The sequence below is a fragment of the Aspergillus sclerotioniger genome (genome assembly GCF_003184525.1).
Source record: "Aspergillus sclerotioniger CBS 115572 chromosome Unknown BO94scaffold_1, whole genome shotgun sequence".
Lineage (NCBI taxonomy): Eukaryota > Fungi > Ascomycota > Eurotiomycetes > Eurotiales > Aspergillaceae > Aspergillus > Aspergillus sclerotioniger.
In genome coordinates this window covers 1,294,081-1,315,538 of record NW_020290991.1, presented here as the reverse complement: position 1 = coordinate 1,315,538, position 21,458 = coordinate 1,294,081, and the positions used below count along the sequence as shown (strand labels likewise).

The 21,458-nt window shown below is 49.8% G+C and overlaps 4 protein-coding genes and 3 non-coding genes across 7 annotated transcripts; 3 read left to right on the top strand and 4 right to left on the bottom strand.

Moving 5' to 3' along the window:
* Nucleotides 1-568: 568 nt before the first annotated feature.
* Nucleotides 569-658, top strand: BO94DRAFT_t25. Its single transcript has one exon. It is a non-coding gene; the product is annotated as a tRNA-Asp (tRNA).
* Nucleotides 659-1,367: 709 nt separating this feature from the next.
* On the bottom strand, nucleotides 1,368-4,038 carry BO94DRAFT_15938 (MHYT domain signaling protein). Its single transcript, XM_025605858.1, has 4 exons — nucleotides 3,788-4,038; nucleotides 3,169-3,733; nucleotides 2,927-3,112; nucleotides 1,368-2,865 (listed from the first exon to the last, which is right to left on the bottom strand). The coding sequence occupies exons 1-4, from the start codon at nucleotides 3,940-3,942 to the stop codon at nucleotides 1,426-1,428; spliced, it is 2,346 nt and encodes a 781-aa protein (XP_025473364.1). The 5' UTR covers nucleotides 3,943-4,038; the 3' UTR covers nucleotides 1,368-1,425.
* Nucleotides 4,039-8,619: 4,581 nt separating this feature from the next.
* BO94DRAFT_580431 (thioredoxin family protein) lies at nucleotides 8,620-9,022 on the bottom strand (the record flags this gene model as incomplete). The annotated part of the gene is made up of 2 exons (XM_025615327.1): nucleotides 8,620-8,920; nucleotides 8,991-9,022. The coding sequence occupies 2 exons, from the start codon at nucleotides 9,020-9,022 to the stop codon at nucleotides 8,620-8,622; spliced, it is 333 nt and encodes a 110-aa protein (XP_025473363.1).
* A 470-nt stretch (nucleotides 9,023-9,492) lies between these two features.
* Nucleotides 9,493-10,112, bottom strand: BO94DRAFT_529976 (uncharacterized protein). The gene has a single exon (XM_025610575.1). It carries the CDS (start codon nucleotides 9,914-9,916, stop codon nucleotides 9,680-9,682), a length of 237 nt encoding a protein of 78 aa, XP_025473362.1. The 5' UTR covers nucleotides 9,917-10,112; the 3' UTR covers nucleotides 9,493-9,679.
* A 173-nt stretch (nucleotides 10,113-10,285) lies between these two features.
* On the bottom strand, nucleotides 10,286-13,097 carry BO94DRAFT_15814 (uncharacterized protein). The gene has a single exon (XM_025605851.1). The coding sequence runs from the start codon at nucleotides 12,840-12,842 to the stop codon at nucleotides 10,425-10,427; it is 2,418 nt and encodes an 805-aa protein (XP_025473361.1). The 5' UTR covers nucleotides 12,843-13,097; the 3' UTR covers nucleotides 10,286-10,424.
* Nucleotides 13,098-20,852: 7,755 nt separating this feature from the next.
* On the top strand, nucleotides 20,853-20,924 carry BO94DRAFT_t26. Its single transcript has one exon. It is a non-coding gene; the product is annotated as a tRNA-Met (tRNA).
* An 85-nt stretch (nucleotides 20,925-21,009) lies between these two features.
* Nucleotides 21,010-21,081, top strand: BO94DRAFT_t27. Its single transcript has one exon. It is a non-coding gene; the product is annotated as a tRNA-Met (tRNA).
* The last annotated feature ends 377 nt before the right edge of the window (nucleotides 21,082-21,458 follow it).

Genomic DNA, 21,458 nt, shown 5'->3' with positions numbered 1-21,458 from the left:
CCCATTCCTTCTTCCCATTCCTTCTTCCCATTCCTTCTTCCCATTCCTTCTTCCCATTCCTTCATATAACCTGTAGACAGTCCACTCAAAATCAAACTCCAACCATCGCACACCCACCCTTTCCACTTCCATCCCCAGTGGCCCCCTACACAACTCGAATCATAACTAACCCATACTACATCTAGCACTTAGCCTAATAATCCCCACCCGCCTACCTAAAACCAATTTAAAAAAAAGCTCCATCCATAAGCCCACTATCTACGGATCGCACAGTACACAATAATACAACCCAACCCAACCCAACCCAACACATACACATACACCTGTACCTCTACTCTACTCTACTCTACCCTATAAAGTGAAAGTAATCCAACACGCAACCCCCAACCCTCCATAAAGAGAACTCAAAAAAAGAAAAGCAAAAATGAAAATCCATAGAGTGGGGAGTTGATTGACCATTTATCTCGTCAAGAAGTTACTTCCACACACACACACACGGCGATAGATATGGCTGTTGATATTTAGGGGGAGTTTATATAGCATATTATTGAAATCGTAATTCATCAATTCCTCGATGGTCTAACGGTCATGATTTCCGCTTGTCAATCCTTTACGGGAACAAGCGCGGGAGACCTGGGTTCGACTCCCAGTCGGGGAGATTTCTTTTTTTCCTATTTGATCTTTTTCTATTTTTTTTTCCTTTGCGGGGCGATATAGGGGAAGAGAGGAGGAGGGATTCTTGGTTTTGTTTGACTGGGTCAGTACTAGTACTTACTTTTCTTGGAATATGGAGGTAGATACAATAAAAAAAGCCTTGAGGATTAATTAGATGGTTATTTGTTGTGTGTGAGTTCGGTTGTTTAAGATGGTTGTTTGAGTTGATGGTTTCTTACTTTTTCTGGTGGTTGGGTGATGGATAGTGTATGCATGTCGTTGCTGGTTGGTGTTCTCTGGTGTTGGGACTATGTACATTATGTGAGTGACACGCAGGTGTCTGTTCTCTATCCTTTATAGTATCGATGTCACAAACAAAAAGTAGAAGGGGTATGTGTATCTAAACGCTATGAACAGAAAACAATAAGAAAAGAAACGTAAAGAAGGTCGTTTGATGAGTGTAATCATAAGTAAAGTTGGCATGGTTGCGTTGGCTAGGAGTTCATGCTTTGATCATGTGCTCCGTTCGAGTAGAAGGGCATGGGATGGTTTTGTGCCGTTCTGCGTAGGAGGTGGAGCAGCCTTCTACGGCCCTGGTGCAGAATTTAAAATCCTGACGGTCTGGAAACCATCAGCGGTTCCATTAGAGGACTGAAGGGGGGGGCGTGTTCTCGACTGTCGAGGACATCGCATGCTCCTTTTCTCGGTAGGAAGCCTTGGGTTCGTTTAGGCGAATATAGGGTTGATTGGCAATACTCAATGTCAAGCATTTCATCCGTTCGAGACCTGAGTGATGGCCGTGTCCGGTCGCAAGCGGACACCAGGCGAATAGCAGAGGTTGTAGAGTTCGTCCACGTAGGTGCTAGTAGCCATGTCACCGGCTACCACAGTGGCATGCGAAGCATGTCTGCCTAGCGAGGATTCGAGTGCTGGTTCGGATAGCTTGGCAACATCGACCTTAACTTCCTTGCGGACCATGATGTCTCCCAGCTGCGAGAGCTCCGTCAGAGTTTCCTGAGAAAGATCCCGTCTCGTGGGATCCATATGCTTGCGTGGCCAAAGTTTCAAAACAGATCGGACGGACGGTGGCACGTCGGACTCGGTGGCGGAGCTGCTGCGTGCATTCGAGTAATACAACTCCCTGCCCAATTCCTTCGCAAATCCCTCGCTTCCAAGATTCGTATCGTTCAATTGTTGCTGAGTGCGGAAGAGGCGTAAAGGCATGAAGGTGAAGTCGGGGTTCGAGACCTGCGTATCCAGATTTCCGACTGCGCAGAATGATAGAAGGATACAGTTTGAAGCATCAGAGCCAGGTGATGTTCGACAGGGCGCAATAAGGGGCCGAGCTGAGAATTTGGAAGCCATGTTGATATCAGGAGGCAGTGCACTGGCAAGCGATGTCATTGCGTGGATCATATGCTCGCGGAAGTCATCGATGTCCCTATGAGACATGGCCGCTTCGGATTTCAGCCAAGTCAAGCAGGTAGAGATGGTCCATCCTTCCATGTGTGAGATTAGGTCGAGATGTTGGATTTGCATGCGTTTGATCGGTAAGGTTGCCGAGGGCAATGGGTTACCGGTGCCTTTTGCTGTTAGCACCTCAAAGTGATCAGAAATGGTAGGGCGCATGACGAAAGAAACGAGATGGACGCCAGGCTCGTAGTTGCGACCTCCGGTCGCATAGTCTCGCATGCCTTTGAGATGTCCGCCCAAGACCGGTAACGGAATGTGCATTCGATTCGACAGGGCTGAAGTGACATTTTCGATCGGGGTGAAACGGAAACCTGCGGCGGCCAGTCGATTTGCTTCCTGCTTCTCCAGATGGCGCACTGTGAACAACATTTGGCCCTTGCTGTTGCTTAGCCGCGAGTATCCCATCGCTCGAGAGAAGCGCGACGTCGGCGCAGTTGTAATCAACACATCGTCGTATAGCTTTCCCAGGGACGGTAGAGGCTGTCGAACCTCGTCGGCAAGATCCTGCGCGGTCACACAGAAGTGCCGTTTAAATAGCTCGTCGAAATCGCTCTGCAACTCAGTCTCCTGATCCGAAGGCTCTCCCTTGGCAATATAGTGTTCCGTTGCCTCCTTGTCCGTCTCAATTCGACTCCTCATGAAAGGAACAACATCCTTGACCAGGTTCCAGTGTCTGCTCGCTCGGAATGCCCAGAGGAAAGCGGGATGGCTTCGGGTAAGATCGTCATCGTTGAATGTCTAGAGTGGCGTAGGGATCCCGCATCAGCACATGTTCAGAAAACCTGGCTCGTGAACATACCTTTCCAATATAACGATCAACAATCTTCCGACTAGGAAGCAGCGCGTGAGGAGTGACCATGATCCGCCCTGACTGGTCAAAGAAAGCACAAGTCAGGACTAGCTGTCGGGCTTGTATGTTTAGTCGTCTTCGATTTCCACCAGCGGCTACAGCGCATGCCGTCAGAACTCCGCAAGCAGCGCATGCCTGTGCTTTGTTAATATCATCGCTAGCTGGTGCCCTCTTCTGAAGTATGGACCTACCAAAACAGCGCAGATGATGACAACCTGGCTCCGAGAAAGCTGGCCATTGTGTTGCATGGACTCGTCATGGTTGTAGTAGTATGTTCCCACCGCAGCAGTCCAGTGCATGCCCGAGACAGCGAGAGCGAGGACGCAGCCACAAATACCACGCCGCCACCAGCTATCCGTCCAGGTGGCCCTCCACCGAAAGAAGACTGTCAGGGCGACTGTGCTAGCAAATACAGCGATTATGGCGGCCCCCACGACGTTCGCAACTCGGTAGGTGCATGTGTAGTTGCTGATACCGAGCTGGCCGATATAATGCATACCACAAACCGCGCCACCAGTCAGTATACCACCCGCCACGATTCGAAAATAACTGGCTTTTTCGCTGGCTCCGATGCAATAAAAGGCGATAAGCAGGACGATGACTGGGAGTACAAAGGATACGCCGGTGAACTTCATGCTGTAAATGATCTGAGTCCGCATAGCCCCGTCTCCCAGGACGATGGCACGGTTTCCGATATAATGCATACACCAGATACCAACACCACCCATGGTTATGGAGGAGGTAAGCAGTAGATACCTGCGCAGATGGTCAGACAGATACGGGTTTCACATGCACGAGTAGATATCGTACCAGTTATACAGACCAGCTCTAGATGTCCGTCTATGGAGAAGCTCCAACGTTGTTGTGCATCCCATCACACTGACTAAGTAAGCCAGAAAGATGAACCCCCCCATGTAAAACACGTCGACATATTCCCCATCGGGGGATCTATCTGTGAGCAACATTCTCGAGGTGAGAAGTTTGATAGAACCGAGTATTATTCAAGACATTGACATAGGCAGGATGAGACGTAAGGCGAGAAATGACAGGGTAAGCCTAGCAGGGGCAGGCTTAGCCAGCATCAGGTGGGAATTCTTTTTAATATAACATTAAGATTCAGCTTCCAGGTGCTCCATGCGGCTGGCCCGTCCTATATGCTAGCCACTTTTTCCAGGTACCCGATTGACGGAACATAATGCCATTAAGAATAATAAAATAATGAGTAGACTAAATGAGGTTATGACCGAGTGGGAGGCGATTAATTCTTCGCGGTGGCTATGGATCCTTCCCTTTCCGCGTTGGCTTTGCACGGTCAAATTGTGGATGCGAACTCCAGAATGAGGACTGGGCCCGCTTCCAGTGATCATGATAAAAAAAAGGATGAACGCAAGTCTCCATCAAGGGCGTATCAGAGTCTGGGCTGTGGGTGATTGGATCACGACAATCGAGATCGAGGCTGCAATCAGGAACCATGGGGCACTGAGTTTGCCGACTTGGTCCCAGCCTTGCCTGGCAAGTCAGAAGCACGAATGAATGGTCGATAACCGTGGTCAATTTAGTCACCAAGACTAAGTTTCCCTCCCACTTTGTCAAAGTCAATTACTTGTCGAGCCAGATGGGTCTAGCTCTCGGGGGATGGCCGCTAAAGTCAACTTTGTCGGAGATAGGCCCAGAAGATTCAGCTGCGCCGCCTGGTTGCACTTTCGCTCTTCTCCGAAGGTAAATGTGCCGCAGAGACAACCCCCAGCACATTGATAGCCGGAAGAAGTTTTAGGGCGATTTGAGAGACATATTACGAATCTTCGACATTTGTGTAGTCTTCTCCTTATGCAGATCTCTAGGAGTCCGTCGGCTTACCCAGGCTCTGGTCAGTGATACGTAAGAAGTAAATAGCTGTGGTAGGAACGCCGTTCGGCTCCAGAAGACAAAATCAGATGGCGCGGGGCACACAACCAGGGTAGAGCATCATAGTTACAGTACATAGGACGCTTGGGGTTGGCCATGGGCAGTGTTATGGATTCGTTAACTGCCCGCGCCCACGAGGTTGACAAGGACCCTGAGTGGCCAGTGGACGTTTCAGCGGATTTAGCTCGGGGCACGTTCACTAAGAATCATGCGATTCATGGCACGGGTAAGACACAATCAATCTCGAGCAGGGGAAACAGGGAAGGGAAGCCGGCAGTAATCCGACGGATGGGACCAGATGGAACCGTTGACGAGCTGAGTGTGCCAGTGTGGCCGAGGAAGAGGGAGAGACGGAGAGAGAAAGTGAGAGAGAGATCCAGTGGTGGGCTCCAAGGCGGGCCACGGAGATGCAGTCCCGTTGGACCAGCACGCGGTGGCTAGCCCGCTTCCGGTGTAGCCTTCTGCCCCGTGACTCAGATCGTGGTTCGATCCCTCGATCGGCCATGCCTGATCGGGCTAGCTGGCCGAGTCACTGACCAGACTCGCCCCACTAGTCCCAGTTTGGTCACCACCACGCGCCTAAGCGATGGGCCATGACATCGCCTACACACAGGGGCAACGCCGTCTTTCCCGACCGACCGGGTGCCATACACCCTGAATTTTGGATGAGGAGACGTTAACGGTGTTTCATATAGGTATATCCAACAAGAATCGTTTGGCGCGCGCCCGACCCCTTGGTATCGTCATAGCTTCTTCCTTCCAGTCCATCCATGTGGGTTGGACTGTGGACTGTGGACACAATGCTAGGCGGAACTATCTAGGTGTAGTATCTAGTCCCCCCTTCGCGGTAATTCGACCTGCGGAGTTGTTTGGTCCCTCAGCCGCAGGTACAAAGTGCAAATACTAATTAGGCCTCCTGCTGGATGACTCGGTAGCCAATCGTCCGTCTAATCCTTTCGGTCTACTACTTCCGGGCCATCCTGGCGGTCTTGCGTAAGAACTAAAAGGCCAGGTTATCTATATAAACTTCATGATCCTGGTATGTCCGGCCTTGGCAAGATAAATCATTCGTAAACGAATGGTCCAAGCGAACCAATATCCAAACTCGGTGCCTCGGCATTTCACGGAAGCACATGGTAAGATAGCAAACGACTGCCCCCTCCCGGTCGATCGAACCAGAAAGAACAAACCATGGAAGGCACCTTCCATACCCATTCGATTGAAACATCGACGACCCACCGCAAGGGCAAGCGTGCAGACGACGCAGGGGCCAAACGCATGGATTCGTCACCTGTCAAGAGTTGCCGACTGGCCCTTGGCCCTTGGCCCTGGCACCCGAGTCATCAGATCCTTCCATCCTGCGACATAGCCAGGAAGATCCTCGATCCTTCTCCCCAAGGATACTACATTTAGATATGCGGAACTCACCCCAGACCTAGCCATCTTGTTTCTCTTCTAAATCAAATCATCGATCCTGCAACCCAGCTCCCCGGAATCCCTCGGCCCCAAAATTATCCAGCCGGGCTGGACAGGCCCATCACTATATTAACTTATATGACAGCCAATATAAGCCAATTAATTAATCACCCGTGCACGGAGACCGGATCCTTTCTGTTGGGTAATATTTCTCGGTATCCCCGCGGGCTCAGGGGATAACTAGGGAGAAACGGCGCAGCAGAAGTCGAAATTGCGTGCATGTGTAGCTGAATGATGGGGCTTGTGTGCCGTGTTCCTTTCGGGGCCCCTCCTGGGGGTCTGTTACAGTGTTGCCATTTGCTATTTGCTGTGCCGCCGAGACATGTCCGCACTCGGACGGGGCTAAGCTGCAGATCAATAAGGTACGGAGTCCTCCATAGTAGTCACTGTGGATGGACTTTCTGATCTGGGGTACCTATGGAAGGTGTAACGAGAAGTACGTTATATGCCATTGGAAAAGAAAACATACCGCTGATGCATGTAAGCGGTACCTGCATGCATCGCCCATGGGTTTATTTTCCGAACTAATAGATTGCGGCTACGGAGGGCCTACAAATCACCACTACATCCTATGCATGGCCCCTGTGTCCGAAGGAGTTCTGGCGTCTCCAGATCTAGACTCAACCAATTACCAGGTGAAGCTGCAAGTGGCCCCTATCTTCATCTAATTGCATTGAGATACAACAATACCCCTAACCTATCCTGACCTGGCAACCTAGAAACCCTACTAGTCTCTAAGCTACATACTTAGCTTTATCGAGCATATAGTAATCTCAGACTTATGGAGGACACTTACGCGTACTCGAAACTAACTTGCCAGTTAGCACGTGCTAAAAGCCTAGAGTGAGTTATGCCTTACAGATGGGCACCTCGGTCTTATCACCGGACAATTATATTGTATACATATCCTGGTATCAGAAACCGATTATGCATGTCTCAGATTTATCCATGCCTGAAGTAGGCAATGCGGCTGTGCTATTCACCCACACTAGATTAGATACCTGATCAGGATTAGTTTAGCACTTCGATCGGACTCCGATGAAGTAGGATATGAGATAAGTAGCATTCAATTGTGCTGCAAGGTATGTGTTATGCACTTACAGAAATACTGTAACACATCTATCTAGCTACAATAGCATAGCACTGTCCTAAAAGTCTTCCGATAGTGAAAAGTACAGACCAGTACTATCAAATATACACTATATCCCATCACGTCAATTAAAAAAAGAAATCCCTTCCAAACTGTATCCAGTACCAGTACCTTATCACATTCCTCTACCAGGAGACAAGTCATCATAATAAATAGATTCCAGTCAACGTATTCAATAACCATAATGTGAAGCTTGGCTGATACACTACATAAACTAATACCATTTGTTATGATCGATCATTATAAGAGTACAACTCAATTTATAATATGGAGTTACCCACAGACAATATATGAAGTAAGAAAGAATTGATATCTTAGATGTGCCAGGACAAACCACCTATCTAATATCCAGGATTCATCTCTATAAATTCTAGGCCAGTACTAGTAATCGATAAGTCCTACTTTACCCCCCTTGTTTTTTGTACCTACGAACTAAACCAACAGATATTATCATATCATTTGTAGATGATCCGGTCGGGATCGTTTGTCTTGACCTGTTATCGTTTCGATGAAATAGGGGATCTTTTCTAGGATTGATTCATACTCATGGGTGACATGCTATAGTGTGTTACTGAGATTGTGGAGCTGGATGGGCTTCACCGGTGTGGTTATCCTCGACTAAACGGTGATTTTTCAGTTGAATTGAAGTGGTCTTTCAGTTTGGAAGTTTTTGATGTTGGTACTGGTTAGTCGCGGACTTGGGCAGAGGACAGTACATGGCTGAGTAGAGTAGATACTGGAGTATTCGATCATTGCCACCGGATCTGTTTATTGATGAGATGAAATGAGAGATGCGGAAATGTAAAATGCAGGTACTATGAATAGCAAAGAAGCCAATCTTATCATTTCAGCTGTGACGTCTGCCCAGGGTGTGCATTAGCCTGCAGTGATGCATGACAAATGATGTGTTCAACAAATCATACTGATCACGACTCTGATGAAAATACTACCATCATCCATAAATACGCACCGAGAATACACCTACTCACACTACACAATACCAGGACAACCAAACAATATGCAAACAATTATGCGGGGTAAGAAGCCCATCAATTAAAGTTCATCTAGAACTAACAAAACAACCCCTCCTCATCATTTATCAACAACAAATCTAAGCAAGCAGAGCCTGAACCTTCACCTCCAGACCCTTAGGGTTGGCACCGGTGAGGTCATCGAACTTCTTGCCGTCCTTGAAGAGCAGGAAAGTGGGCATGGCACGGACACCGAGCTCGGCAGCAACGTCGGACAGCTCGTCAACGTCGATCTGGTAGAACTTGGCGCCGGCGTAGGTCTCGCTGAATTCGGCGACCTTAGGGGCGATGGCCTTGCAAGGACCGCACCAGGTGGCGAAGCAGTCAACGACGACGGGGCCGGCGGAGGGGCTGAGGACCTTCTCCTCGAATTCAGCCTTGCTGCAGAGACGATTAGTATTTGTTTTCCAAGGTTGAAGGACGAGAACGTTTCCAGGGGGGCATCACATACGAGGTGATGGAGATGACGTTTCCGTGAGACATGGTGGAGGAGTGGGAGAATTGGATGGAGGGAGAGTGAGAGAAAGCGCGACGGTTGAGGAACGGGGCGGGGATGTGGTTGACCGGGGTCGGACGCAGGAAGGAGGACGCTACTGCGGTTCTAGTGGAAGACCTGACAGAGAATCTAGCGGAGGAGGAAGAGAGGAGGCGACGGGAGGCCAGAGTGGATGGTTTAAAACTATGGAGGGTTGAGACGACGATTAGTTCCGAATTGAGGGGCTGCCCAGCACGGAGGGGCACAAATCGAATTTATAGTGGGTGAACCTCCCACCCGACATGACGTTGCGCCGCGGCTCTGGCCTCTGACTAATCGTTCGCCCGTCCGCCGAAGCCTCTCGGACGCCGTCGAAGGGGGAGGTCGCTTCTATGCACGCTTACCAAGGGGCGCCCCCTGAGAGGCGAAAGCGCATGGGATTTGTCAGGCCAGCAGCAGACATCGTGGCTGTAATTGAATTGAATTGATAAGAATATGGATGACAATCAAATTACGGGCCGGGGCCGACTTGGTTGGTGGACGGTGGTGAGGGAATGCACGAACGGATGGGTGAGAAACAAACCCCCAGATGACGTGCTCCCGTCGCTTATGAATCGCGACCGGTCTGGACGGGTGTTCCCGGCCTGAGGCAGCCACCGCCGCTGCTACCGAGTTTCTCCGATCAGGTGATCCAGGCGGAAGAAAATGGCAATACTCCGGACGAGGGGTGAATTCCTACCAGCAGTACCAGGAAGTTTATCATGACATAGTAGATGATGGGAGGCAAGAGTCCTTCCCGTGTGATATTTACAGGTAGATGACATCCATCTTTCGGAGAAAACAGGCCGCGGTAAATGCTCGAGCATATAGTACAGGAATCCCGCCACGAGCCAAGCAGACATTAAACAATACAAGGAAAACTAGAACAGATAAATTGTATCACAATATGTGCATTGAACTGAAGAACGAGATACTTCGAGTCTATCAAAAACACACAAGCGCCAACAACCACCAGGGTGCAATGATTGGGGCGAACTCATTCAAACTTCCGCTGATGTGGGGGTATCAACAAATTCGAAAACTAACAAAGCCCACCAACAAGACGAAGAGCACGGACAAGATCTGTACTTGACCCGATGAGAGCGTCGAAGAACGTAAACATGGCCACATCAAGTGTCATGGATCTTGTGAAAAAATCCACCGAGTAAGGGGGGGTGGGAAAAGGGGGGATATGGAAGCAAAGGAGCGACATAGGAAAGGTTTAACGAGCGACTGGGGTATATACTAAAAAAAAAAAAATATTAAATAACTGCACGTGATGACATCGAGAGATCTCAACACAGATAAAGGCTTCTCATCGAATCAAGGCCGTCACAGTTGTGATCAAAGCAACCTTGCGCGGAAATGGGTCTATTGGCCGCCTGACTCTGTTCGGCTGCCCGCTTTCGTGTCATCATGCGTTTCAAACTCAAATTCGGCAGAATGCTCTTCGATGGGGCTGAATTCCTCATCGGCACAGAACGACTGGACATTTCTAAGAAGTCCTTCGTTAGACTTCGGACGGATTGCTGGAGTCACGAGTACAGGTCTCCTTGCAATGTGATCGTGCCAGGCTTCCTCGGTTTGCTCTGGTACTCTGTCCATGTTCGTATCCTTGTCTGGCTGTGGGCCGGTTATATCAGTGCCAGCTTTCGGTGAATCATCCTGATGGGTTCCGAATCTGACGAGCGGTTCGCTGGTGGGGTTCTCATCGCCTTTGGAGGAACTCTCGCGCCCTTCTTCCACGATGTTTCGTGACGAGTTAAGACTGGTGCGTAGTGGGTTGCTTGCCTTTTTCTGAGATATGCGGCGCAGAAATTGCCCCGACATCCATGACCCTTCGGAGTCGACGGATGCTAAGGACTGGGACAGAGGAAGATTGTCTGGGTCACCTTCCCAGCTGTCGCCCGTCCAAGAATGGTGACGGTTTTTCGGAATATCCTGCGCCTCCGACCCAGAACTGGGGATGGGATATTGAGTCCCCATATTGATATCGGACATCTCATTCTCTCTTTCAAATTCGTCCACCACTTCCGGAATATCGGGAGATTGAAGACGTGAGTCCGGTGGAGACAGGGGCTCATCGCCGAAATGCTCGGTGAACTTCGACTGCGACCGCTTGATGGTACCTGATCCAAGGAATGTCCGTGGAGTAACGAACGACGGAGGCGGACCTGACGACTGTGTCTGAACCTTGAAGAAAGATTCATGGGACGGGTTCGAATGTTCGGGACTACGTTCATGGAAACGTTCACGATAGCTCCGCTTGAGACGTGAGCTGCCGCGTCGGAAGATGGAAGTAATTGTGTTGACACGTCCACTGCTATGGTCGGACAAGCGCCGATCCGAGTCGATGGTTCGCGATACATCGGATGTGGATTCTCGGCCAATACCATAGAGCTGCGAAGAAGTTGGACTGTAGAGTTCACGTCTAGATGGTGAATGAGAGAGGCTGCTGCCGGACATGCCCATGTCTTGCGACGGGGCAAAGCTACGGCGCATGACAAGCTTTGGTTCCCGAATAGAGCTATCGTCAATGTTGCCGAGGACGTGAACGCTCTCCATGGACTGGCGACCACCTCGTTCGGTGTCTTTAGAAGCCTCTCTCAACCAAGATCCCGAAGACTCTCCGCCTAGGAAGGCATTGGTTTCGTTTGTCCGGGGAGTGTGTTCGTCTAACCGGTCAGATGTAGCGCAGCTCTCAGCACCAGGCCGCCCACGTTGAGCTACAGATTGCTCTTCAGTCTCACCGGGCAGATTCTGGGGAACAGTATCAACACCTGCTTCTGCGTCTGCTTCTGTTTGTCGTTGTTGCTCAGCAGCCTGCTGTAGTTTCCGGTGTAGTTTCTCTTGGTCTTCGAGCTGCTTCCTCTCCCTGCGCCGGCGGTCCCTTTCTAGCAACTCCCGGAGAGCACCCGCATCTAAGTCATCGGCCAATCTATCCACTCTCTTTTTAGAATGTATATTCTCGTCGTGAGTGGCGAAGGTCGGTGTTTTATCCCTCCGAAATGAAGCCTCGGGCGGCCTTTGACTCTTCGCAGTTGACACCCGAGGAGCTTCCACATAGCGTATGACCGGACGCGGTGTCCACGCAGCGAACGTGTTAACCTTAAAGGTATATGATTCGAAGATGTCCGAGAGGGAGGATGCAGCCGAGTCACGCATCGAGAGACTACCGTCAGAACAGTGCCGATCTGAGCGCCGACTCTGGGCTCTGGCACCCCTGCGCGTCTCGATGGAGAACTGTTCCGCGGGCAACGGAGACGGACGGCGAGGAATATCTATCGGAGAAGAGGCAAGCATCCGAATTTCCCGCTCCCTGGCAATCTCGTAAGCCTTCCGCTTGCTCAACTTTTTCTTCAAAACTGCCGGCCCGGTATCGTTGCGCTTGGACCTCAACAGTGATGCAGACCGAGACAAAGAAGGCTGGTCGTGGCTCATATTGGAATATGTAGTGTAGGCGTCGGAATGCTGGCCTGCTCGGGAGACCGGGAGGCGGTTTTCTTTCATCGGGGTCGGCTGCTCACTATGTGACGTAGGTGGAAGGTATTGAGCAACTCGAGAGGACGTCGGGTGGGAAACATCGCGCAAGGAGCTCGGGATAACTTCAACTGGCTGGGCGTGTCTGTTCTTTTGACGTTTGGAGTGCTTGCGAGACAGTTTCCTGCTTAGCTTGCTGTCATCGAAGCTGTGGCGAGGTTCCTGCGACGACTGGATGTCGGCCACGGCAGGTGCATCCAGCTGGATCGTGTGCCGCTTGTTCTTACGACCAAACGGCCATATCGCCATGGCGTCTGATTAGAGATACCTCGTCCCGCTGACCAGTCAAACGTGGACGCTGATACTGTGGGAGGCGAAGTTGAACCGGGTGACTGGACTCATGAGGAAAGACCGGAAGGACTAGACACGCGACCAGCAGGCGAATCCGGAGTAAATGGCAAGGCACAGATAACAGCCAAAAATAAATAAAGCACCAGACAAGCAGGCTGGCAGAAGAAGGGAAGAGGAGTCACGATCCGAGGCGGTTTGTCTGGCAACGGAGGCGAACCGAGACATCCAAAGCGGTGGGAAGGGCTAGGGTGCGGCGGAGTGTGTGTGGGTGTAAGTAAGAAGTAGCAGGAGGTGTGTAAGGATGATCCAGGTGATGGTACTGGCTGCCTGGGTATGGACCGGGGGACTGGGGGGGAAGAAGGGGTCGTAGCAGGTCACTATTGGTTTAGAACGAACGGGTAATCGTAGCAGGAAGGAAGTAGTGGGAATTGGTTTAGTAGCAATAGTGAGACCCGGAGCCACGCCACATGGGGTGGCGGAAAAGATACCCAGTGATCTCTCTTGGGGTCACGAACGAAACAAGGAGGAGAAAGGAGAAGGGAAAACAGAAAGAGTGGGAAAGAGGGAAGGGGTGGGAAAGACCCGATGAGATGAAAGTGAGGAAGAAGGAAGAAAGGAGGAAGAGAGGGAGAGGAAAGGGAGACGAAGATGAAGAGCGAGAAAAGAGCGAGCGAGAGAAAGGCAAGTACCTACTAGGTTGATGAGCCCAACGAGCACCTACCTACCTACCTAGTACCTACAACCTACTCCGCACCTACTTACTAGCTACTAGCTACTACTGACAGCATGAGTACCAGAGAAAGTGAGTGGCCATAGCTAACCTAGTCTACACAGTCTCAAGTCAGTACTAGGTACTCCGTACTGGTCAGCTCAAAACGGTCAAGGTCGAGAGCGAGGGACTGAGAAGGCCGAGACAAACAAACCCGCCCGTTTCTGAACCAGGGGATCTGGTCGGTTGGTTACACCGTCGTCCCCCGGGGCCGGCCGTCACAGCAGAACCACTTGGAGCCAGTCCGAACCCACCATCGGTCGCTTGATTTTCTTCATTATTATTATTATTAATCCCCTCTTAGTTTAGTGAGTTACAGCGCTCCTTCCCTCTGCCTCTGTTCACTGTTCAGGTGATGGATTATATGCATCAACCCGTTCTCTTTTCCCTCCCCTCGCCCCCTCTCCCATCCCCAAATCCCCCCCCCCTTTTTCCTTTTCCCACCAATATATGTACTCAGTTGTATATCGAATAGGATTCTTGGGTCTCCCAGAGAGGTGTCCAGCACATACCTGCAGCTGCCACATCCAACACTCCAACAGCATCCGTTATTCGGTACCTCTTTACGTATCTAGCTAGTTCCCATTCAGGAGAGAGATCATGCGGGAACTCAAAAAAGGACGCAAAAATCGATTGTCGAAAAATTTCTTCCAATGTGGAGAAGAGACCACTAGTCACACCTAGAAGGCCAAATTGCAGCCCAATCCGATTATTGTTACCACCGACTAGGGGCAACTTCATTGGTACCTGCCTTAGGGACTGCCTAGCCAGTGATGACCCATGGTATCTGCCGTACTCCACACTCCATACTTAGAAACGGGCTAACCACAGGAACTAGTAATTTATCCGGATATCGTTACTGCACGACGCAGCCAACATACAGGATGTGCGAGCTCTTTCAGTACCACCTCAAGACAAGGCGGCAATCGATACAGCCTCAGCTCCTCTAGGCTGGAGGTAAGGCGTTTCCTCCCTTGAAGATCATCTTATATCTCCTAGTGGTCAATCTTTCGGGTACACAGTACGGAGTACGTCCTGCTACCTACATACACAGTAGTAACTAGCTAGTATCAACAATGATGTCATGGGCTCATCTCATCGTAAAAGCCATGCAACTTGATCGGAATTGAGTTTATCGAGATAAGAGAGCGAGATCTTGAATACGTACGCGACTGCTTCTTCATATTTTCTTAATCTTCCCGGCTGACGCCAAGGAAGCCTATCGAGGGTTAGTTACCTCCTGTATATTACCAAAATTAATGTGGTCGCGTCCGGTCGATGCTGACATGATCTGTAGAAGTAGTCACCAATGTAAGTACAACCGCGGAAGCACCGCTCATGACTCTCATACATACCTGCCTACATGAGCCGGATGCAAGCCGGCCACTTCCGCTCATCTTACCGACGGCAATAGCCACTACTCCGTACAAAGTACCTTTACTTCCACCCTCGTAGGTCCGACTCTGATGACGGGCAATAGGGGCGACATGCATGATTACTCTCCATGCCTACTGACCGATAATACTTGAAACCTCCGTACAGTAAGCACTACAAGGAATTTCACGCTTCTGTCTTACCTAAGCGGTCGGACCCCATCTTCACAACATGAGGAATGCTTGGAGGGGCTAAATGACGATGCAACGGGCTCCTGGGGTGGGGAGGGGAGGCCTTGGCCATAACCATGATGCTAATACCTTAGCTTGGCTTCAGCCGAGTACTATGTAAAATGAAGCAGACCATTACCAGGCGGTACGATCAGAGATTCAGACTTGCATAGGTATGTTGTTGCTTACTGAAGTACTACCGGTGCTTGCCAATTGGGATCCGATAGTATCTACTCCGTAGAATCCTAGACATATCCAGTGTTGGTACGGAGTACGGATGACTCCGTAGTGTCTTACATACTCCATATATCGTGTAGAATTGTCGAGGCTTCTATTATTATTCCGTACTGGTACCACCTTAAACAACGACACCGAGAAAAACCTTCTTAGTCAGGTACCGCACCTTTTGGGCTTCCATGCCCCCATGGACAGGGGTTATGGAGGACCACGATGTGAGTTCTTGTTAAACTTCCCGCTTCCAGCCCATCCAATTTCCGCTGGCTACAGACTAATAAACTGACAATTTTGACAGCCATTGACAGGTCCAGTATGCATTGGCCATAGCGTGCAGCACCATGACAATAACGTAAACGCCCGTAAACCGTAACGGTCGAATCTCCATTGTCAGTTAGGGAGCCGCTGTTCTCAATCACAGTGGGGCCCCCTTATTTTCCGACTAAAATCCTTCGGGTCCAAGGTTGAGAACTCCAGACTTCAGATTCAGCGCCGTGTCCGTTGATCGCCGTGACTATGATCCGGTTAAACCTCCTTCGAAATGAAATCCGTCGGCCTAAACAATCTCGAGCTGCGTCAGTGGCTCGCTCAAGTGACCTGCAATCAAATTGAGAGGGGTTCGACTCCCTGTTAGTAACTGGAGTCACCTCACGCTGGACCGGCAACGGAAATAATCTCCTGTTGTTTACTCCCATCCTTGCAGATTTATTACTCGCGACCGACTCACCTACAACCAAAGGGGAACAACCATCCAGCCCACTGGAAATTATTATCTCCACTCATAAGTTGGTATCTAACCGAAAGTGCCGAAGCCAGGCCCATGCGAGCCAACTTACGCGTGTGCTGCACGGGAACCTGGTAAACCGAAAAGCAGTTGTTGTGCGATCCATACACTACTACAGTACCTACTAGGTACACCATGTTACTGGCGTTTCCTCCCGTCAGGCTCCAGATTGCAATTGTGTAGGTAGGGTAGTGGATTTCAAGGCTTTCTCCCATCATTACGTATCACTTAGTTGCTCAATCCGCTGACTGTTATGACATCTGCTTGCCTAGTGCATAAATCTACGACTTGCCGACGCGCTCATCCTCTCTGCTCGTACCGAAGCTTATCCATCCCGCCTACTCAATACTTCACCCGTTGAGTTTTGACCACCTCCCCTTCGTGATAATACCATTGGTGATAAGGGTCGTCCAGTGCAAATCAGTGGATCGTCTGTTCCTGCGTCGGATTACTCAGACCCGGCCAGATCTCAATCCAGTGAGAGGAACAAGATGGGGAGGTGAAACATTCCGTCTGACTAACAGGCACTGAACTCTGAAGGAGGGAAACCCATGAAAAGCGGCGCCTAGCTCTTCTCGCCTTGCATGTGCGGAGGCGACAGCGGGTAGTATCACCACTCCGGCAGCCCTTGTTTATGGGTTTCACTCGGAGAGTTCAGCGTGGCTTACGCTCTAAAGTGCTCGGGTAAGCAGGGAAGTAGGTAACTATCCCAGTACCATGGTTTTAGGGTGGCTTAATTAAACGCACAGAACGCCCAGACTCTTCGTATCCGTCTCCCCCGTTCTAGATATGACTCCGCTATGCATGACATCCTCCGTAGTCCGTATGGCGTATCCAGATGTGGGTTTTCGTAATCAGAATTCAGTCGCTCGTAAATTATCGCCGAGCAGACTCGGTATGATCGCCTGTCTTGATAGGCGGATTAATTTCCCTTCTATGGGAATGGTGTGGGTCTACCTAGCATTAAGAGGCCGTTGTGTCTCCAACCGACCCAGGTACCTGAGGCCCAGTCATGATGATAGCCGCTGCTCTGTAACCTTTCCATATGTGTTACATGCCACCGAGTATACTGTGCAGGCACTGAGAGGTCAGATATGTATCTGAGTAAATAGTCATTGCCTCTTCATATAACATGCAGTAATATGCTGGCAATATGAATGCCCATTCCAGCTCTCGAGTGCATACACATACAGAATTCAATGCGAGAGGTTCTTTGTTCTGCACTGCACTGCATTGCACCTGCGCTCTGCACTCCGTACAGAGTACTCCTTGCATCTCAAAAATTTTTATTGCGTCTAAGATTTTTACAGTCCGTTGAGTCATAATAATTCCCGATGCCTCTATCTATACAATGTCGCATGTTATACTAGGGGGTGTGTATCCGGCACCTCAGAATGCCGGTGAGCCTTCATCCCAGGATATCCAACCATCGCACGACAACAAATGGCTCTATTCTTTTCCTATAGCAGAACGCATATGAGCTAACCTGATACACAACGACCAGAGCTCTGCGGACTCGATGGTCCTCCATCGACGTTTCCGTAAAAGGAAAGCCTTCCAACGCAACTGCCTACACCCATCCATAGACCCTGATCTAACACACCCAACACACGAGGGCTCCGATGCAATAGCAACAAAGCCAAAGCCAAAGCCAGACCTCACCAGATCACAGCCCAGTCTCAATCCAAGCTTGCCCTGCTGAGATACTAACCACTAGCACGAGGCACCTATGCACGACCCTAACCAAAGATCAACAACATCATGCAGCTACAAGGCGTACTTTCAAGTGTGAACGAACTCCTACATGACATGTCTAACGGTCAAAGCAACCAAACGTTGAGCCTACATGCTATACGACCACTGGAGCGGAGGATTAAGTTGCCTTTGGCTTGCCGACGCTAAAAAATTTCCTCCTCGTGATAGGAATCGGCGTCGAGCTAACGTTGAACTCTGGAGGTTGTAAGGCACCACGTCGGATTTGAGCTGGCAGAGTTACGGTGCACTCAGTCAGTGGGTGAGATCTGGATTGCCTTTGTGTCTTTATGGCGTCGACTAACGCTTTATGCTTTAGGTTGCCTTGCGATGTTCGTTATGTTCATATCATACTACCGTCTGTCTGTCTTAGTAGGTATTTACATGTGGCAGCATAACAAGGCATCCAACTTGAGGGTCCACATCAGAGCCCACCCGACTACCTACAGAGTGAGACACAAGGGTCTAGATTCAAACAGAAGAGTCCATCAAATCGTTAGTTTCTCGCGCCACGTTGGACTCCATACAGCATGTTCTGAGTCCAACAGTCCCGGTGCCATATATCAGTCGGCTTAACACCGGCTGATTCGAGCAATGAAAAACCAACGCCAAGGCCAACTGAAAAAAAAGCAAAAATAAAGAGAAGAATGACAGGGTGAGTACGCGGGAAAATAAAAATAGAAAGAGAATAAAGACCAAGATCCCGACCCATCCGTTCGTCGCCCACTGGTCCCTGGGAAAGACGATGATGGTGGCAGACAACACCCACTGATAAGAGTACAAGATGGTCCAATAGAAGATACACCGTGGGAATTCCTGCGGGAGCCGATAATATCCACCCGCGGCCAGCCCTCGCGCGGAACGACCAGTGCCCGCAGCATGGGGGATTGGATACTATACTTTCCGTCCATATAGGCATCGAGATGAGTGAAAGGAGGAGGGTAGTATTATATGTCCCCCAGTACAATAACAATAACACGTCCAATGTGGTAGGTGTATTCCTTCCCGAGGCTTTTTATTTATTATTGAGTGAACCTTTTTCGAAGCCGGTTCGGCTCGCGTTCCAGAACGCGATATCGACGGCTCACATGGCGGCTCAGGAATTTCTTTATTGACCAGGAATCACGACCATCATCCGTATGCTTATTGCCAGTTACATGGCCGAAGAAGGACCCGCGTCGTTTGCAGGGCTCCGGATGGAAATCCTTTTGCTCTGGGTGGTTCCGGAGTGAGGTTGTCATTGACTCTGCGCTCATCTTCTGACAGAACGCGCAGGGAACCTTGCGCACCGAACTAAGTGGTCCGTGATTTAATCGACTGGTCACCCCTGTACGCCACTAGATGGATCCAAGGAGAAAAAATTTATTAGGCAATAAGAAGTCTTATGGTATAGGCTGGTGGTCCGCTGGAGCTGCGTATGGACCGGGATCTTTGCGAATTTGGGCCGAGAGCAGGCAACGAAAATTGTTGAAGGCGGGGTTCGATGGGTGGCCGATCGATTGCACAATAGACGTGTGGGCTGCTGCTGTATATGACGCCAATGACTTGGAAAGACCGGGATTGTGAATTGATGGGCGAACTCAAAGATTATGGAAAGGATGGGAGGCCACAGGTCTTGGTAGTTTGATACGTACCATGTACAAGGTAACAGTGATAAGCAGCAAGAAGCTGGTTACCGTGAGGTCTCTGAGCTACGGTTATCACGATTACGGAATACTCGGTCAAGCTACCCTAGGAAGTAACCTTTACAGCGGCACAGGCAATACTTGTCGCGAATACTTTCGGGTCCCTCGGATGGGGGGGCGGCGGCGGGACAATGAAGGATGAGTGATCCATGGTTGGCGAAACTGGACTGGAACCAGTCGTGAAGCAGCACGGTTGAAAGCTCCAGTGTTGGGCCAGTCCCGTGAGAAAGCACGTGTTTTTTTTTTCAAACCCCACCCTGCTGACAGGCATTTCGCGAACTCATAACTTAGTCTTCTTCTAGAAGACTTCTTCGGTCAGCCTGATTTCCAGGCGTAAATCAGCATGGGAGAGAATGCATCGATTGCACATTTTTCTCATAATTAATAGTGCGGCGGTGTGATTCGTTCCTCTAGGAATCATTGATACCCGATGGTGTCGATAATGGATAAGCTTACCGGATCCATCGGCTGACGTGGAAGAGCTCCAGTGAAGACGGCTTGGCTAAAGGTTTGTCCGTTGGTGGTTTCGGAGTAGATAGGGCAGGTAGAGTGTTGGGCATAAATTATGACATCAATTGGATATCAAATTGTCGATCTGTTTGGTTGGTATGGAGTTACTGTGTTTGAATTGTGATGGAGAAATTGGATTCTCTTTCTCATGGTTCACCGCCAAGTCTGATATGATCGGGTCGGCGCATACGGAGTACTATCTATATAGTAGTACTTCCATACACCGCTCGGTTGGTAGGGAGAGATGTCACGACCAGTCTTCAGTGGTGTGTTGTTACTGGGGAGTATGTAGTAAATTAAGTGAAAGGGCCTCTGAATGGTACTCCTGTCAGTACTTTTTGTTTTACGGGTCGGGGTGCACATACTATGTATATATAGATGTAGATCAACTGCAGCGCTACCATATAGTAATTTCATCACATCAGATAGAAACCTCAAGTCGGACGAAGAAGTACTTCATACAGAGTACTTACCACATCATTAGTCTAATGTCCACCTTCCTGTATATAGTAAGTCCTACAGTAGTACATGAGGGACATTTCACGTGATGAGAGGTGCACCTGATGGCTGACTCTATAACTTAGACCTTGGCTGATAGTGCGTAATTTGAATACAATATTCAATAATCACAGCATGTTAGCTCAGGGGAAGAGCGCCGGGCTCATAACCCGGAGGTCCCTGGATCGAAACCAGGACATGCTAGTTATTATTTTTGTCTCTTCTTTTCTCTTTCTTGCATTACTATTCCTTTGTATAGCATATCTCAAATACCAAACTCATATAAGAAAGCATGTTAGCTCAGGGGAAGAGCGCCGGGCTCATAACCCGGAGGTCCCTGGATCGAAACCAGGACATGCTATATACATCTTCTGTCTTGTAATATGTTTTTTTGCGTTTACTTTTTCAGTATCCTATCATAATCTTCTTTTTGGTTCAACTTCCTATAGCCCCTTGGTCGTTGCTTCCATGCTCGGTGCTGCAACCTCTCATACCATCACATACTGAAGCTTAAGACCAGAGTCCCATGTCCCTTGTTGGAGTGAATATGCGGCCTGACTCTAGCTTCTGCGCAGCACGTGATGACCAGATGGCCGTTTGGCGGGACGCCAAGCCAGCCAAGTCGCAGAGGACGGGCGAGGCTCTCGACTGCCTGACTGACCACCGCCGCTGCCACTGCTGCTCTCGACCATTACTACTGACCCCCTCATTATTATTCCCTCCACATCACCGACCCCC